Below are 19585 nucleotides of genomic sequence, written 5' to 3' on the forward strand. Positions count from 1 at the left end.
ATAATCTGGCCTATGTTTTTGTGATAGGTCTTTCTCACCCTTCCAATAAAATGTGTATGGATCATGTCAGTGTAGAATGATCATACAGCTTTTCTTTCACTATTACTATTATTCAATCAGCTCATTTTCCTCTTTATAACTATTTTGTATGACAGCAGAACAACTTGTGCAGAACAAGTGCAGGGCTGTGAACTAGGAACCCGGGGGTTTTTGCGTGGTGTTCATCACCCAACAGCCCCAAAGTCACTGGAAATGGGTGGTGTTGATACATGGCTTTCCCTTCCAATGTCTCATTCTCTACAGATATACCTAGAACCAAAATGTGACCTCCTGACAGGTTGATGGGCAAAATGTGAATTGCAGTTTTAGCTGTAGCACAAGCAAGGTGCTATGTTAATGTGAATGTGGCTTTAAAATAACTCTTTCTGGTTCTTCAGATCATTACAATCCATTTACTGAACTAAATCCCTTTGTGGCAACCAAATATGAATCCACTATTGGGCTGTATCCTTATACTTCAGGTATAAGAAAAATGCCTCGAAGCTTTTACACTCCAAGGGTGTAAAACATGGCATTTGCTTGGGAAGAAAAGCAATTAGTGTTAATCCTGATGTAGCTGTACATTTGAAACAATGCTTTGCCCTTTTGTGTTATAGATAATGTGAACTTGTTCCTTACTGTATGTCTGTTGTGTATTGGTTTCATTCCATTGACTCTGTGTTAGAGTGTATGTGGATTTTATAGACTGAGCTGAAATGCAATTTTTGAGTAGAAGATGAACAGTATATCTTGGTTCTCTTTCCGTAACTCTCCTATTCTCCTTTCCTGGCTTTCTCTCTTGTGTGATACTTCCTATCAGACTCTTTTTGTGGTCCTCAAGCTTACCCTAACGCTTCCCATTTCCGCAATGAGCCTTCTTCTGTAGCTGGTCTATTTGGAGGTAGGTAATGGAATAGAGCCTTACCACAAACACAGACATTTGAATGTGGTGTGTGCCTAGAACTTAGGAGGTATGGTATTGGCTACAGAAGTGTGCTACTATAGTGACTCCAACCTCTGTTCACCTGCTTATGCTAGATTTGCTGTCACAAGCAGTATGTATTTTTTCAGTTTGTGGTAAGCTAAGGCTTATTTAATCTCAACATGAAATGAGTATCTCCCCATTTCAGGATCTCTTGTTTCCATATTGCTACATAGCATGCAAGAGACTTGCATGTTACGAGTGTCATCTCATCTTACTCTACCTCATGGCTTTTAGGATGGAAGGATTGGGATGTTCGTGCTGCTTATGGTATTTTTGTTGATTATATTACTCTTAAACAGTGCACTAAACTAGTAAAAAGCTTTGCAACAGAACATGAGAGAGTTATCTCCTGCATTAAATTGCTGGTTAACCATCTGCTCAGCTGATTAACATCTGTATAGTAACCCAGTACTGATACTGACTCTGGAATGCCAGCCTGACAGCTGCTGTCAGGGCTGTGGATTGACAGATGATAATGAGTCTAAACCATGGGAGTGAGCTGGGAGTGTTAACATGGTTGCTATGGACAGTTTAGGAACACTTTCAATGTATGATTTGTGGAAGAACTAGTTCTTAAAAGTATCAATCAGTCACAGTCTGGTTTAGTGTCTCTGAAAAGAAATTAACTGGAGTTGTTTAACAAAAGGTTAAATACTACATGTGACTGTTATTAGGTGTCCAAAAACCAGAACGATTAGCATCTGTCAAGACTTGTTGGTTTATTCCCTGGAAGGAACTCCACTAAAAATACTGACCTTTGCACCTTTCTAAACATCCATATTAGAAAAAACACCTTAGGCTGGTGGTTGATAGCAGGAGTGGGATTTGATCTCTTTTAGAGGCTGATTCAAAGAAGTCCTATGTATTGTTTTGTCCCCTGGCTAGTCTCATCTCATTAGCTCTGCGCAGCTTGAAACTTCTGAAAGTGTGAGAGCAGGAAGCTCAACTTGTTTCAGTTAAGGACATCTTCTAAATAAGAGTGTGAGCTATTGTAAGTCAAGTTTTCTATTGGTACAGGCACGGTTTTAAGAGTTGCAGGACATCCCATCAAAGGAATTTCCCATCTGCAGCTCAGTGTCTCTGAAATGGCTGTTACAACCTGACGGTATATTTGCCATAAAGATACTCATTTTGTATGGCTGTTTATTCACTCCCTGTCTTTTCCCACATTACTGCTTCTCATGTTTTGCTGTATGCTTTTTTCTGTGGTTGGTTTTTTAGTGAAAAGTACCTCACTTAGATTCTTAGATGGATGCTTTTGACTTAGGACTTGTATGTTCCTATAAGACAAATGAGAAGGAGCAGATAATCCAGGTTTCTGTGAAGTTTGTGTTCAAGAATAGTATCCTATAGTTATTAATTTTTCAGGTGAAATGTGGCTTATTTCAGGAAAACAATGAGATTGAAACGAGGTGCAGTCACAGCAAGGGAAGTGAAATCCAAGAAGTATTCTTGGTCACTGATTTGCACTCACTGAGATGTTTTATTGCTGAAGTATTTGTGATTCTCTTCTTTTTATTTCTCCATATCATCAAAAGTTCTGTTAGAAGCCAGAACAGATAGTTTTCAAGTTTTCTGCATTATTTTGGTGCTTTTCACATGAAGCAATAATTACTCCTGTAATTGCTTGACTGTCAAGGTGGTGTCCATGTACCTTTGTGCATGGTCATATATAACATGGAAACATACCAGTTTTAGAAACAACTTCAGTGTTACTGAACTATCAACTTAGTACTGCCAAACACCAATAAGCAATGCTTTGTACTGCAATAAATATTCACAGTATTGAAAATTACTGCCTATTTGGAGAACACTGCTTTACAGATACGTGGGAGACAAATGGAACAAGTTCAGACAGGAACAGGAGTTGCAACTTGGCTTTAACTCCTCGTATCTTGCCATGATCACTAGAAATCTGTCTGCAAAATGTAGGCACTATGAAAATGATTAGTATTAAGAGTGCCCAATCAAAGATATTGCTAGTTCAAGTGCCTTGAGTTGGTTTGGGTCTTATTCCAGTTGTAGCTAAGAGAACCACTCACTAATATAAAACATGGAGGGAATAATCTTCAGGCAGGTAGTCATAAAACACATTCTGTACCCAGCCTTGGAGAAGCATGCTGATTATTTCCTCAATTTAATGTATTTGATAAAAGAATAAGGAAGATGTGATTAGTGAGTCCAGAGCTTTAGCAGTTAGAGGGAGTGTCTTTTATGACCTGTCTGTCCAGTTTTTGAGACAAAACTTTTCTTTGGAGGAGTAACTCCAAACAAACTTCAAATAAACTGCTTCCAGCTCTCTTACATGCTTCTCTGTGTCAGGGTGTAATCTGGACCTCTGAGGTGTTCTTAGTCTTTCTGTTGTATTTAAATCTGTGTATTTATTTGGCTTGTCTTGCATAAAGAATTTGGATTCATGGGAAATGCTCTATAAAAACATCTAACTTTTTCTTTTCCCCAACAGGGTTCACTCCATCTCCTGTTGCTCAACCACAGCCATCAGCTGGCCTTAATGTTGACTTTGAGTCTGTGTTTGGAAACAAATCTTCTAATGTTGTCCTAGATTCTGGTGGTAAGGCACTTACTGAAATAGATGATGTATGGCTTTCAACTCTTTATTATTATTCTTGAGATATAAATCTCTTAATCTGTATTTACTCATGCTGCTGTGACAGTGTCCCAGACAAGGCAAAGAAAGCTGACTTGAAAAGATCAAGAGTAGCATTCTTCATCTAGTTTTTCGTCATTAATCAAATAACTTTTCCTTACACACTATTTCTGTGTGCATCCTGCTGGAGTGCTTACTTTTAGTTCCTTCAATATTTTGTGCATTAGAACTTCACGTGGTGAACAGCCTTAATTTTTACATGCTGTCAGCTGAAATTAAGTCTATTTGTAGCCTGTGGTCAGAAGAGGGTAATCTTAATTGTATGTATTTACATCTTAATTTTATATATGTGCAACACATGTGTAGCTCTTCTTTGCATGCATGTTACTCTTTCCATGTTAAGATGATGACTATTATTATCAGAAAAGCATAAATTATTAAGTTAATTTGGATTGTAGTCAGAGTATTCTTTGTTTTGAGCATCTGGAAAGGAAGTGCATTCTGATTTGGGCTCAGCACGAGATTCTTTTTGGGCAAAGCAGTGACCCACTAAAAGCAAACACTTCTGTATTATTTATAAGATGAAATTATTTCAGATATTTATGCTTTGTTTTACATTTCTGTTGCTTTACAGTCCTTGTGAATTCATTCCACATAAAACTGGTGTCACATAGGTTAAATTACTCAAGTACAATCTCCTTTCTGTAGCAAGTATCTCCTTTATGTAGAGACATAATAAGCCTTATCCTTCTTGTATGGTGTAGCATGATTTGGTTAAGTTTTGAGCTTTAGCCATTGTGTTGAACTTGCTCTCTGTTTAATTGAATGTCACCAACGTGGGAGATATGATTCCAATCACTTCTTTTGTGTTTCATTCCAAGGTTTTGATGAACTAGGTGGTCTCCTAAAACCAACAGTGGCCTCTCAAAACCAGAGTCTTCCAGTTGCCAAAGTACCACCTAACAAATTAGTATCAGATGATCTGGATTCCTCTTTAGCCAATCTTGTAGGCAGTAAGTGTTGAAACCCTGAGATATAAATACTTAGTTATTTTAATTGAACAGAATTTCATTAGCATCTCTTTCTGTTTTGTGACAGATTTGGGCATTGGGAATGGAACTACTAAAAAGTGAGTATGCTTTATTCAAAAGCTGAGTATATTGACTTTCTTGATAGTAAATTTTTATGAAAGTACAAGTTCAAACAGCATCATGTTAACCCTCAGAGCACATCTGGGACTGTACTTCCTCATATAAAGTATAAGCAGTTATTGAGAGCTATTGGGAGATGATTGTAGACTGAATGGTAGTGACAGTGATAACAGCAGGCAAGATGACTTCTCTGACTGCTTTCAGGTTTTGTGTATGTTTAGGAAATGTTCATAAAAAGGTTTATTTGTAGTTGTAGGTCATCTTATCACCTCTTGTAAATGTTGTGTGATCTGTGTGCAGAGCTGTATTAAAGACTATGAAACTACAACCTGTAATTTGTGGTTGACTTTTAGAGGAGGGAATTTTGAAGCAGGGGCATATTCTAGAATATGAACATTTGGTCTAGTAAGAAAGTTGAGAATGTGATTAGGAAATTTTAGGCTTATCAGGACCATTTGTGCTCTGATATCGTTCAGAGATCTAGTATGCAGTTGCTCCTGACTAAACTATCTTGACCCAAGGAAGGTAGCTAGATTAACTTCCCTGTACTGGGGAGCTTGACTGAGATTAGATAAAGCTACTGGTTGAACATTTTACTACTCCTAGCCAGAACAAGCTGTCATGAGGCCTTTCTTCAACTTCTCTGCTAAACAAGTTTCTTCACTGACAAGGAACCCATATTTCCAAGAGGAGATGGTGTTTACCTGAGGGAGTGTTTTAAGAAAATCCAATGTTTTCTAACAATTCTTTAAATGATTTATTTGATTGAAGTGATGTAAACTGGACTCAGCCAGGTGAAAAGAAACTAACAGGTGGTTCCAACTGGCAACCCAAGATTGCACCTACAACTGCATGGAACGCCCCGACGTTGGTAAGCGAGTACTCGTGTTTAAATAGTGAGTTTAAAATAGTGAGAATCTGCGGGCTGATACATGGTGGAGACATTTGAAAGTGATATCTAGTAGCAGCGAGAGGGAAGTAGAAATTTGAAGTGGCAACTTTGATGTGTTGTACTGCTTGGATTTGGTTTTCCTTAGCTTTATGATTTCTAGTAAATAGTTCGTGATGTGATGTGCAGGTTTAGCATAAGCTCCAGCCTTTCTGAGGGCCAGACACAGCAGCCTTTGTGTGTCACTCCACTGGCTTCAAACTGGTGTGTGGGGGAACAGGATGTTGTTCAAGTGCAGTGATAGGTCAAGTATGTTTATACTACAACTCTTATCTGCTCTGGGGTTGAGAACAGGCCAGGGGATTATTCCTCTTGATAGCTGTGAGGTCTGTGCAGTGATGTGGGCTATAGCTTTATTAATGTACATAACTACTGCTTTCCTGACCTTGTATAATTGTTTTTAATTGTCAGCTTTGGTGATCAACTTCCTAGTGTCTGTTGTGGCAGGCAGTACAGGCCAAGGGTTTTGGGGTATGATGTAGAGTGAGAGCTCTTAACTATATGTTCAAAATAAAAAGGTGATAAAGAGTTTGAGTAGTTTTCACAATGTTAACAACATTTTTGTATGTGAATCCTACTCACCCTTTCACCAATGACCTGGAGAACTGTACATGGACAGAACAGTTAACAAACCACCCTGAGGATTTATTGCATCTGACTGTGCCTGGGAGAGGTTGAATCTGCAGTGCAATAATAGTGTTGTGGATTTGGAAGGAGAAAGTTTGTCTCCCTGGGTTCACCACCTTTTCCCTACTGGATTTCTCTTAACAACTCCATTTATGTAAGCAGAAACGTTTGTAGGCCTTACCAGAGGATGTGTAGATGTTGAAGAACTGTTAACTACTCACCTGCTTTAATGACTGGTGGTTTGAGTTTACTTGTGTGCTTGAATCTGTTTAACTCATGTCTTGTATACACATCTTCTTGTGATAAGTCATTACATTTAACAGCTTGTATTATTTAGAGATACCGTTGAGACACTTCTTCCCGTGAAACTGATCTATTAACATAAACATTGTGATAAAGAAATAATGGGGAGGGGAGAAAAGGAAAAGTTTCTTTTCCTCTGCTGGTCTATTTATTGTGGAGCTACTGCTGCTTGTTAAATATGTTTTTGAAAACAAAGCTTTCTCATTTTTGGAAAAAAAGGCATATACCAAATAAATGGACTATGCAAAACAATGCCAAACCTCAGAAGGATGACAGTGTCAGGGGAGGATGTTGTCTCAGCCAATGACTTGAATTACAAGAATATGTTGGGGTAAACTTTAAATGTATTTGTGAACTAAAAATGCTGTCTGTGTATATTCTGTTGTGTAAGTACTTGCTTCTAATCCAGTGTTATTGCATTATGTAATTGTTCTCCCTGGGAAATACAGAATGGCATGCATTTTCCACAATACGTAAGTGAAACAACCCACAGCCTTTTTGCAATCGACTGGCATGCTGATATTAACCACTGCTGTTGCAGAATCTCATAACCTTCTTGCTATTTACACATTCCTCATTTTAAAATCCTTGGTGTGCCAAAAATTGAGCTTTTCCTAGTATACACGAACTTCATAGGTGGTCTGCAGGCTCTTGACTCGAATGATGGCATGGGAAATACCAAGATTATTTTTTCCTTGCTTTAAACTGTCCCATTTGCTGCCAGAGAGCTGGGGTGTGTGTCTGTGCTGCCTTCAATGCACTTGGTGAATTTTGAATGAAGATACAATGTTTGTGTTTGAATAACTGCATGAAACCTCACGGGCTTCTGTTATACTTGGCACTTTATCCACATTTATGGTAGATTTTGATTTGTTTATTTCTTTTTCAGTGGGGAGAGACCAATATGCCATTAATGCTCACATGAAAAAAGACAATCCATGCTGACAGTTTACAAAGGGCAAGCAATAACCTGTGCTTGCTGTCTGAGGAATGCAGTCTTTTCATTTCAAAGCATTTTTTGTCCTTTCTGTCACCGCTGATATTGGTCTTTCCCTGTATTCTGTTTGTATTGCAGGGTAACTCTAACTAAAGAGTGCTAGGTCCATACTTCAGCACTCAGATTTAGTCAGTGTGTTTGTGTGTGCAGGTGTGGATACACAAACAAAACAAATTGCTTTTCAGAGTAGCTTTGCCAGCTGTATGAAAAACAGGTCTAGGCAATTCTTGACTGGGGAATCCATTCTGATGGCAACTGAAATGCCAGTGACACTGGCCACTATCTATGAAAAGGCAGCTGATAACTTAGAACTGAATTCAGAAGCAGCTTTGCAGATTTCCTGGTTTGATGTTACAAATTATCTGCTTTAATTAATCCAGTATTATTAATCTTTTGTCACTTCCCTCTTTTGTCTATCAACAGATTTTTCTCTATCTTTGTGTACTAAGAAACGCATATGCTCTCTGTCTTGTCATGAAATAGTAATCCCTACAGCACCAGCCTGAAACTCAGACTGGGTGTTTTCTTAAAGGAGAGACTAACAGCAGGTGGAGTGGGTAGACAGACAGCAAGTTATTTAGATATTTATAAGCACCAGTCTGAAAAAGACACCTTTTTTGTCCATGTAAGAGTTAATGCTAATTCAGAAAGTGCATAATGAACGTGTAGAAAAAATATGGTTAGAATATTTATCTTTAATATGTTGTTCTTTGTAAGAGTTATCAGCTGTTTCTCTATGTATATGTTGCCAAGCTGTTGGCAAAACAGTCTCACCCCAGGTTTTTTTGACAACAATCTCACTGGAACTTCATCAAAGTTAACTTAGGTGAAGCATAGTATACACTTGTCTGCAAAGCACAAAGAGGACAGTTAACCCGTTTGAATTCATGGTACTAAGTGGATGAAGGAGAGGGAATGCAAATTGAATATTCCCATTAGAGCTGATGTATACTGGTAGGAGAATCCCCATAGTGTGTACCTCCTGGCTAAGAGTTGCTGTCCTGTCAGCAGAAGCAATGGTAACCTGGTCTTCCCAATAGTAATCTGGTCTTCCAAGTCTTTAAAATTCTCTTAAGAGACTCTGTACCATTACTTCTGATTCTGAATGATGAGTATGTACTGCATGGGATGAAAACAACATCACTCTGATTCTTGACTATTCTCTCAGACTTCCATCTCGTACTGTTCTTTAACCAGGGTGCTGAGAGAGTGGTAGCTTGCAGTTCACTCAGCCAGACGCCAGACAGGTTAAAAGCAAATACCCAGTGACAGATCAGCCAAGATGGCCAGAAGCTTTAGCTCAGGTGGTGTATTCTGTCCAAAAACATGTGGATGCACTCAACACAAGGCTGCAAACCCTCTTTATTCTTTACTGTATCCATAATAAGCCAAGTGCTGCAGTTGACCCTTAGAGAGCCGTGTTGTAGCAGGATGCAGCCCATTCCTTGTCTGAGCTCCCCTTTCTCTCCCCACAGGCTCCCCCTGTCATGGCATATCCCGCCACCACGCCGACGGGAATGATGGGCTACGGCATGGTGAGTGCTGCCTGCCAGTCCCAGAGCTGGCTGCTGGCTGGCCTTGTGCTGCTCAGCCTTCGTAGCAGTTGTTCTGAACTGGTTTATTCTTCACCAAATCATGAAGACCTGATTTTCTGAGCTACTTCAGTGGATTTTGTCTGAAACTGCCCTTTCTTACCTCAGCTTATGATAAACTGTTTAGGCCAGTGCCTATCCTTGATGGGCTCTATTGGTTCAGATGTAAGTGTATCCTGGCATCTACATTCACAACAGGAATTGTCTTATCAGGAAAGTGAAACTTCCCTTAAATTTGCTGAGGCTCAGAGCAAGTATCTGTAATGACTGATGCTACTGAACTGCAGGTCTGTGACACTGCTGTGTCTTGTGTGAGCTGAAGGGTGAATCTCAGTGACACACCAGTAGTGGAAAGCTTTAGACATAAACCTGACTTTGCTGCTTGTTGCTCTGGGAAGTTGCTCTAACTTTTGGTTTTATTTCAAGTTTTAAAGTACTTTCTGAAATGATGGGCCTTAACTCTTCTTTATCAGTATGGTTTTTATGTTGCACAGTGTTGCTGGGGGAAGAGAATGGGAGAGAACTTTCTCACAACAATGATTCTGTTAAATGGCTCACAGATCAGTCTAATGAAAATAAGCTGGAAGTTTCCTCATATAATCAATTAGATGAATGTTTTATTGTTTGTACATGCTCAGTAAGTCAACTGCAGAAGTGGCCAGCTGTGTTCTTAGGGGCATTTGGGAGAGTTTCATCTTCCCCATTACCCATCCTTGACCTCCTCTAATATATTCTGTGCAAGGCTGTCATGGTTAAACTACCCTTTAGTATTTTCAAACTTGAATCACACAACTTTGCACCGATGGTACCAGAAACATTCTCATAGTTATTTTGCTTCAGCATCTGAGGAAAGCAATGTACTTAGTGTATAGAACTCCTGCATGGTTTGTAAAGCAGCTTTCATCGTGGGATTTTAATGCCAATGTGAAATAGAAACTGGAATTAATAGGAGCCACAGCTCTGTCATCCCAAGCTGCTGTTCCTTGTTCCAAATTGTGCCACATCTGAGCAGATGGCTGTGCTGGGCCCCTGCAGTGACCAGTGGACTTCAGAACACATCTGAAAACACCCTGGCTCATTCAGACTTTGCTCAGGGCTCTTGCTGCTGGGAACCTCTGAAGGGTTCACTCATTTTACAGCCCTTGTGTTCATTTGTTTTTCTAAAAGCAGTCACAGCTGCCGTGGTTCTGAGCATTGCCATCCCTAAGTGGCAGTCTAGTGGGAGGCTTTGCCCTTGGCGAGGGCAAACTGGGACAAGCAATTTCATTGGTACTTTGGCATTCCCTGGGCTGATTCCCTGTGTCTTCATAGTGCCAGCAGTTATTTTTAACATATTTATAGTAGAGTGTTTTCATCAGGGTCAGTTTCTCGAGTGGGTTTACTGTGTGATTGCCAAAACAGCTGGCTGGCACCATAGGAGGAGTACCAGGATTAGCCAAGGAAAAGCTGCTGAGTACCAACCCAAGCCTGAGAGAAGTGCCAAAAGCAGCCCCAGACACAACTGTCTTCATAAAAGAAATAAACTCTGATTTCTAAGACAATTAATGTATGTTAAACTCTTAGTTTAGCTCAGCCAGAGTGTCAGCAACACTTCAGAATTTAAATGCATGATGACTTAACATGGATTGTACATATGTTCTCCGTTTTAAGTTTTTTCTGGAGCTCCATCAGCTCCCCATTGATATGTTAAACCTCTCCTTGTGCTTTCAAAGGCAGACAGGGACCTCAGACCTCAATTTTTTGGGATCAAAAGGAGCAGCACAAATGCCTGTGCTTAAACAAGTATTTTAGTGTTTCAAATCTTTACAACAAGAAATTCAACAGGCTCAAGTGTTATTGAGAGTTTCCCTTGAAAAGGGTCTAATGTTCCTTTCTAGTAACCTTTTAGTTGCAGAGTGTTGTAGAAAGATCCTGTGTGACTGTATCAAATCTGGCCAGGGCTTTTCACCCATTTGTCATTTTCCTGTCTCTCCTGAAGTACTTGCAATGTATCAATGCCATGTGTGATTTGATGTTGTCTGGATGTTTTTTCAGCCATCGCAGATGGGAGGCATACCAGTAATGACACAACCAACTTTAATATACAGCCAACCAGTCATGAGACCACCAAACCCTTTTGGCCCTGTCCCAGGAGCACAGGTGTGTATATTCCAAATCTTTGGCACTAGGAACAAATTACAACTGGGTCAGTTTCTTTCAAAGTGTTTTAAGTTTCCTTATGTTGGACAGTTGTGTTGCATGATCCTGGTAGCTCATGTAAGGATTGCTTCCTGGCTTCTTGTAGACAGGTTGGCAGCATCAGGTTTATTTTAGAGAAACAAAAGGAGGGTAGTGTTTTAAGACATTTTTCTGGGAACATGATTGAGGTGCATCCTTAGAGAAAGAACAGGAATGGTTAATGTCTGTGCTGTTTACTGAAGATGGGCTTCTTCCCCTAAGTTCCTGTTCTCTGCTGCTTTACCTCCAAGTGTGGCTTTGTGTACTAATACAGCTTTTTCCTTAAGCATATGTGGCACTGTTCTTTGACTTGTTACACTGAAAAGTGTTGGGTTATAAAGGAACAGAGTCTGGCAGTTGCTGAAAACCTCTAAAGTGTAAGCAGTGTGCTTGTATTACAGCATTTTGCAGGGAACAGGCAGAGGGTGAATGTAGCCTTTTGTAGTCTGAATGTTGTAGATGGGTTTGAAAAGATCATGGTATCAAACTTGGTGAAACTTCAGCCCCAGGCTGTCTGTTATTCCTTCCCACTCCGTGAGAGGCATGTGGCACATTGATCTGGCTTTAACCACTGTGTTCCCTAAAGGTCTCTGTATTCCTCTGGGTTTTTACAGAAGAGATTCTCTACAGCACAGTGAAGATGTCCAGTCACAGAGCAATCTGTCTGACCTGTCTCTGTATTAAGCTGTTAGGTTAAATGCAGCATTCCCTACACTGCCTTTCCTTTGTTCCCTGCAGCTTTGCTGCTTCTCATGGTACAGTCTGTGGAGATTTATTACCTCACATTCTAGAATCAGAGTGTGGAAAGGGTTACTCTGAACATTGAGAACTGCTGACTCAGTAGGGGGTTAAGAACATACAACTTATTGCTCATTTTGACAACTTCTGTCACTGGGAAGTCTGTCTGAACTCTTTTTTAACCAGTAGCCATCTGAAGGCATCTTTTTGCCATAGGAAAAGCACTAAGAAACAACAGGGGGGTTGGACAACTTTGAACATCTCCATAGTGTTTTCAGAAAACACTGAGATCATTAAGTTAGAGTCAGAGCCAAGTTCAGCTGGCAGGTTGAAACTCCAGTATTAGCAGTGTGGTTCTAATTACTAGTTAAATGTTTCTTTGTTTCAGTTCACACTGTACATCATGACTCTAATAGAAAAATGTAATTTATTAGGGCTGGATGCTGATCCTACACAAACAAGCTCTGTCCTTATAGGTGAGCATTTAAAATAGTGTGTATAACTGAGGTATGCATTGATGTAAGTATGGGGTTTGGGACTAGAGTATGGAGAGAAAAGATTTGAGTAGTAATTTGGAAGGGAAAAGAGCCTGAAATTGACCCTTGAACAGGAGAGGCTGTGCTGTGTGCTGCCAGTGGGCAGCAGAGCCTTTGTCTTCCTTAAAGCAGGCCTTGTGGATAGATTTGTAATTGTTTCTTTAAAAGGCTGGAAGGAATGCCTTTATATTTCTGTAGCTAGAAATGCAGTTTTTCATGCACTTGGACTTCTGAGAGCTGCTCTGTGTATTCACCATGACTTAAGTGATTTAGTATCTTTCATGTGGGTTTTACACTATCTGAAGGAGAGCAAAAAGAACACTTTTTAAATAGAGGACAAGTTAAAAGATACCAAAGGGTAAGAGTGTTGGGTAAGAGTGTTTTTTCTGGAATTCCCAAAACATCCATTTTGAAATGTCCCTTTAAAAAAAACCCCAAATCTGCCTACCTGCCTAATGCAGTTACAAACAGGTGGGGAGGTCTGAATAGCCAGATGGGACTTTCTGCCTCATCTGGCAGGGCAGGGCTTGGTCTAGATTGAATCCCAGCTGGCTGTTGTAACAGGAGAAAGAGGAATTAGTCACCAGTGGGCTGTGTAGAGCTGTGTGTGTTTATGCTTATCTGACAACATGTTTGGCTCCTGTGAGAATTAGAGAGAAAACAGAGTCAGTGTGTGAGTAGGAAGGGTTTACTAACCCTTAAAGGGTTGACTTGTGAAAACTCAACACCTGCAACAATCTGACATGGATAAAGCAACTCAAATGAAATAAAGGCTGTGTGAGAGCTGCTTCCCTGTGTAAGGCTGAGCTGGCATTTCCTAACCTATAGCCACCAAGGGCAACTACAGTGTTATTACACTGAGTTTGCTCTGTGCTTAGTCTTGAGGCTCTTCTGAGAGCAGATTTGTCAGTTTAGGTTGTGCCAGAAATAGAAGCAGGAAATTAAAGAAACAAAATGTGTGTGTTTGTGGTAAGTAAACAAATGTTAAAGAATGAGCAGTGGTTATCTGAAAGGCTCACAATCAAACTGTCTGACACTGTCTTCTAATACAGGTTTTGTTCCTGGTGTCAGCACTGCCAAAACCTAAATTTTGTCATATTGACATTTAAAGCACCAGATTCTCTCAGTTGCCTCAGCTCTGCTGATAGATCTTGGTTGCTGTCTACAGTAAAGAAACTTGAAGATACTTAAAAGCATAATGATAGGTACAAACTTGTTGCCAAAAAAAATCTACTGCTAAGTTGTAGCCTGTTGGGAGCTGACTTCCTACACAGACTGGTAGAACAGGCATCCCAGGGCTGTCCAGTTTCTTTGTAACTGGAACTACTATTCCTAACCTAATACTCTTAAGGATTTATCTCAATAAATACACTTTTCCTACCTCTGGACATACCTATCTTGCCTCTCAAGTGTTCTGTCCAAGGCAGAGGGAATGGTCGGAGTGGTGTGATCAAATGTCAGTGGGAGGGGGGAGAGGAAAGGAAAGGACAGGCTGAACTGATGGTCCAAACAAGGTTAAAGAGTAGCCAGACTGGTGGTGGATGTGACACTAGTGCAGCAAAAGCAGAGTGTTTGAGACAAACCAGGTCTGAGTGATGGGCAGTTCCCTGGGGCATCACTGTCCCTTGGGAGAGCTGAGTGTTGCAGCAGCACTGGGACAATCTCACTGCCAAAGTCACTTGTTTCCTGACTGGCAGAAAAAGGCACAATGCTGAGGAATCACAGGTAGGAGTTTCTGGACTGATTCCCCCTAAAGGAGGTAGCCTTAGGAGGGGAAGCAGCTGGGGAGTGAAAATGTTCTAAAACGGAATGAAGACATGACTCTGCCTGCTGCCAGCAACTGTGTGAGTCGTGACGCTGCAGTTAACCCAGAATCCCAGAACAGGAGGGGTTGGAAGGAAGTCCTGCTGGAACATGCCGTCAGGAGGCCCTGGCACAGTTCTGCTGAGGGAAGGTGTGGAGTCTCCTTCCTGGGAGGTTTCCAAACCCACCTGGACACATTCCTGTGCCCCCTAATTGAGGGGAACCTGCTTTAGCAGGGGGTCGGGCTGGATGATCTCTAGAGAAGCCTTAACGTCACTGTATTGTACAGAAGAAATGGCAAGAGTGATCAAGGGTGACGATGAAGAATAGGTAAATGTGCAAACAAGTGAATTGGATTTGAGGGATTTGTTGTTGTGTTTTGGTTGGTTTGGGGTTTCTTAAAAACTGGAAGAACAGGGTATGAAGTTCAGGACAGACACCAGAAAATAGACTTTGCAGGTGTTTGTTTTGGCACCTTAATCCTGAAATGTATGCTAAGCCAGCTTGACAGACTTGTTTAATGAGAAACCAGTGTCTAGGTAATGATGGGAATCAGCACAACAATCACAGATGGGTTGTGGTGTGTTGCTGTGACTCTGGGGAGTTTTTGTCTGTTGGAAGCAGAGAGAAGTGATGGCTGCTGTTGGAGGTGAGACTCAGCTCTGGCTCTGATCCAGCACAGTACATTGCATTTTGGGTCACACAAGTGCTGGGCAGGTAGGAGGTGAAATCCACAGTTCGAGACATCTTAATGCTGGAGAGACTGAAGGGCAGTGCTGCTGTTTGAAATGCTTCTCTTTAGATACTGCTAAGGTAGTGTCTGATTTTCAGATCCATTTCTAAGCAGTGTTGTGGGACAGATGCAATGTAGCAAACTGTTTAACTATTTTCCACTTTTTAAGACCTTTTTAATAATTAGGAGGATTTCATTAAAATTTGTGTTTACTGTGAGGTACTGTGTCTTGTCTGAATTTGGCTGTGGCATCTAGGAAGTAGCATTGCCAAGTTTTATCCTGATATTTAACAGGAAAAGGCTTTCTGAAATGTCACCTCTGCTTCTGGTTACATGCTGACGTTGCACAAATGACAGCTCCAAACCTACCAGGCTTCCACACTGCTTTCAAACTGGGACATCACTTTGGACTTGATGTCAGTTGGAGAATTTGCCAACTCAATTAAACAGGACTTTTAATATGTGACTTCAAGCCATTTGACTGGAAAAAGGAAGAATGTCTGGTGAAGTCAAGTAGCAGCAGGCATGCCTCACTGGGTCCTTAGTCTGGATCAAATCCTGGAGAGTGGTGGAGTGTGAGCTCTACCCCTTTCCCAAGGGAGAGCAGAGTTCAAAAGGGGAACCTCTGACATCCTGAAACTGCTTCTCAAGCACTTCTCATTCTGTCTCATGACCCTTTCATAATATGTTTATGGGGACTGGGTCTGAGTGCCCCATTGGGAGTGAGGTTTTGGGAGGGAGATAGATTCCAACCCAGACAGAGAGTACTGATCCTGAACCGTTTCCCCTCCTGTGGTTTGAGGTAAACATTAACATGAAATTTACACTCTGGGCACTTCTGCAAGCAGTTCCCATAAGCATGTTCCCTGTCATGCGTAGATCAGCAGGCATCCCGTGTCTTCACTGAAAATACCTCTTCACATGATGTTTTTGGCAGTGAGTACCAAGTGCAAGTGTGCACTGGTGATTAGTGACTCAGTTAAGAGTAAACTTGTAAAGTGATGGAATCTGAAATGGAGAAAGTTGACTTTTATTTGTAACCATCCAAACGTGTGCTCTGTGAGGGAGGAGGGCAAAGGCAAATTCACAAAGCCCCAGTTATAACTGGGAAAGCACTAAGAAGGAAAACAGCTCAAAAAACCAAAAGGCCTCACCAAATAACAGATCCTCCTGCAACTCCAGCCTGCAGATGGTTGGTCCCTCCCAGCAGCAGCTGGGATGATGCCAGCATTGCCTGCTTGGGAATTATCATGTGCTATATATGGCTGAATTTGTAGTGTGGTGCTTTAAATACATAGCTACAGGATGTGATTTCTGTTAGTGTAGGTAGTGTAGACTACTGGTCTCAATCCTAGTTCTCACCTGAAATGGCAGCCGTTGACAAACTCTCATCTATTTTTATGTGTCTGCCCCCAGAATGTGTCCCACGTTCTTCCCCTGGGCCCCAAATTGACAATTTCCCGTTGTCTGCTCTCCAGCTCCTTCTCATGCACATCCTATTTTGAGAGGCAAAGGTGCTGAGAGCTGCTGTTTCTGGAGAAGGCATCTGGAAAGCTGCCGTGCTCTGGCCAGCCCCCGTCTCGTCTCTCCCTGCCAGTGAAGCAGGGAGAGTGTAACCTGTTCCCCAGCAGCCTCAGGCCTAATGTTGTGGATCTTTTGAAGAAGGCCGCTGGCAAGGCAGGAGCTTATCTGCCTGTTTGGCAAATGCCAGCTGAAGTTTCCTTTCTTGGAGGATCACGTCCAGCTTGTTTCTGCGTTACACCAGCCATTGAAGAGGCTTTCTGTTTTCCATATGACCAAACACCTTGTTTTAATAGTTGATTTCTGCCAAATTTGCCTCTTAACCTCCCTTGTCCTTTCATTACACGTTCAGCTTTCATATTCTGTCATTCTGAGACTCTTTTTCTTTCCTTTTCTCTGTCGTCTTTCCTACTAGCTGTCTGCAGCATCCAGCCCTTCCAGTCAGAGTCCTCACAGAGCCTCAGGAAAGGATCCCTTTGCAGAGCTCTCTCTCCAGGATTTCTTGTAGAGCAACTTAGGTATTGTCCATTATTCTGGGGAGATGCTGGTGTTTGTGATATGAAACAAAACTTTAAGTTCTAATTCTGGTTTGATTAACGTGACTGGAAGTGTTTCTGAAGAAGATAAATGAGTCACGTTGAGTTGGAAGCATTGTGGAAGTGACTTGGAAACTCTGTACATGCTGAACTGCCTCACTGAGTCATTTTGCCTCTGGCCATTGGAAATCAAGTGGGGCAGTTCCCTTCTGAGCTGCCCGAGCCAGCGCCCGTGGCACTCGCTGCACTGAGGGAGAAGGAACCACTTCATCAGGAAAATGTCTGATGGTTGGCTGCTGGCAGTCTGCTCCTCACCAAAGTGTTCCCTTTATGCAGAAGGAGGTCCTGGGCTCGTGTGTGAGAGTTAAATTTCAGTCCAGTGTGCACTGGTGGTGTTGTGTTCTATCAGTCAGGGGCAGGTGGGAATTAAATACTAAAATGAGGGAAAATATGAAAAGCTTGTGAATACGTAGTGTGAAGGGAGAGTCGTGTGTTAGCACACAGCAACTGCTGCTCTGTGTGCGCTTCCTCTGCTCCAGCACGGGCAATGCCCGTGAGTTCTGTTGGTGCTGCTGCTCTGTTGCCACTGCTGACAGCGCTGCGTGGGTGAGGGGATGTGGATTGATGGACAGCTTATTGCACAGAGGTGTTCAAAGGCTGCTGCAGTTGGGAAAACATCCCCATGGCTTTTGGTTGTTTTCTAGCCCTGATTTTTGGAAAGTGTTTATTTCTGTTCCAAACTTCAGCTCCTGGGGTAGCTTGGACGTTGGAAGAGTGCAGATGTTTGCAGAGAACACAGGTTTGTAGTTGAAGCCTTACTTCTGTTGGGCGCTAACCTGAGGGTTTTTGGTCTTTCCAGATTCAGTTTATGTAACCATTAGATGGAAGAGAAAGGAACGTTTCCAAAAAGATGTGCTCAGCAGTAAACCCCTACTTCCAGGAAAAAATGAACTTCAGTGTCTCAAACTCTCCTCTTCCATTGGATGACGCGGTGAAACGATGATGGCCGACGAAGGAACCGGGGACAACTCCACAGGAAAACGTCAACACACAGCCAAGATTTGCCATGAATTAAGACCAAGATCTATTTTTTGTCCTGGTGACTAACACATCGATACTTTCAGCTTCTAACAACACCCCTAATCAGTACCGTACGGAGAGGAGCCTTGATTCTGGAGATGGAGATCAGTGTGTGAAATGCTGTCTGGAGCGGAGATGTGTCCTTTACCGTAACTCCACACCAAGACTTAGGGCAGGGGGAGGATCAGGTCCTAACTCTTAATTCTGCAGTTACTTTTCTTCAGCCCTCACAAACGTAGGCACAGCAGTAATGGAAATTAACTTTTTTAAACCCGATATATTCAGTTTGCAGTAGACATTCCTTATGTATTATTGTTTGTATTTATTTATGATTATCGATTTAACATTAATATTGTATCAAAACAAAAACACTCCTTATGGGAAAAAATGAGTATGGATGTATACAGTATGTCTGATTTTTATCCACAAAGAATGAATCTGATTCAGAATGCTTTTCAGCTGACATACAGAGCACTAAATATTTTAAAGGTCTGAATCTCATGAATTCTCAGTATATATGGGAATTGGGGAAGAGCTGTAAAATGCATTAATCCTTAGAGTCAATTCTGTGCCTAGGATTTTGCAAGGGAACAGTTAACTGACTAGAAGAAGCACTACATTTTTAATTGAGCATTAGTGCATTGGGAAGGAACTTTCTTGCTTTGTGCTTGGCGTGTCATTATTTTTACATTTGACATTATAAGGCCTTTCCAGACTGAATGTGAGGAATTGCTTTCACTTAAGACTTTCCTTCTTTTCTGTATTAAAAAAAAAACACTTAAAAGAATTGAGGTGGTATGTGGTTGGGGGGAGGGTGAGGGAGCCTTTTCATTTGGCTCCTGACATGTTTATGATCATATACCTTATCAAAGTCAAAAAGGGGACGTAGCTTCCTTACACGTGTCTAGCGGGTGGTTTAGTTAACGAGGAATTAAAGCAGCACTGTTGATCGGTGCTTTGTGTAAATACATCCTAACTCTGGGGTGGAGTGGGGCCTTCAGAAGGATAAGTCAGTGATCTGAAAGCAATTCTGTACATGAATGAAGCATACTTGCTGCATTGTCTCTGCAGATTCTATTTTTGTTTAAAATATTAAAATGTATGTTAGCAAAAATGGGTGGATTTTCAAATAAAATGCAGCTTCCACAGAACTTTTGTTACGGGATGAAA

At 41.3% G+C, this 19585-nt stretch overlaps 1 protein-coding gene across 3 annotated transcripts in view; it reads left to right on the forward strand.

The window, feature by feature from the left end:
* Positions 1-19585, forward strand: part of PICALM (phosphatidylinositol binding clathrin assembly protein) — a 74622-nt gene extending 55037 nt beyond the window's left edge. The window contains exons 13-20 of one of the 3 annotated variants that reach the window (XM_061990706.1): positions 3489-3596; positions 4514-4645; positions 4731-4761; positions 5555-5654; positions 7112-7135; positions 9135-9194; positions 11286-11390; positions 17215-17342. In XM_061990706.1, coding sequence (XP_061846690.1) covers positions 3489-3596; positions 4514-4645; positions 4731-4761; positions 5555-5654; positions 7112-7135; positions 9135-9194; positions 11286-11390; positions 17215-17307 — 653 coding nt within the window. In that variant the 3' untranslated portion in view covers positions 17308-17342. Of the gene's footprint in view, positions 1-3488; positions 3597-4513; positions 4646-4730; positions 4762-5554; positions 5655-7111; positions 7136-9134; positions 9195-11285; positions 11391-17214; positions 17343-18194 lie in introns of those variants that run through there. The other 2 variants (XM_061990719.1, XM_061990711.1) reach the window with 2 other exon arrangements.

This window comes from Colius striatus, chromosome 1, assembly GCF_028858725.1.
Source record: "Colius striatus isolate bColStr4 chromosome 1, bColStr4.1.hap1, whole genome shotgun sequence".
Classification (NCBI taxonomy): domain Eukaryota; kingdom Metazoa; phylum Chordata; class Aves; order Coliiformes; family Coliidae; genus Colius; species Colius striatus.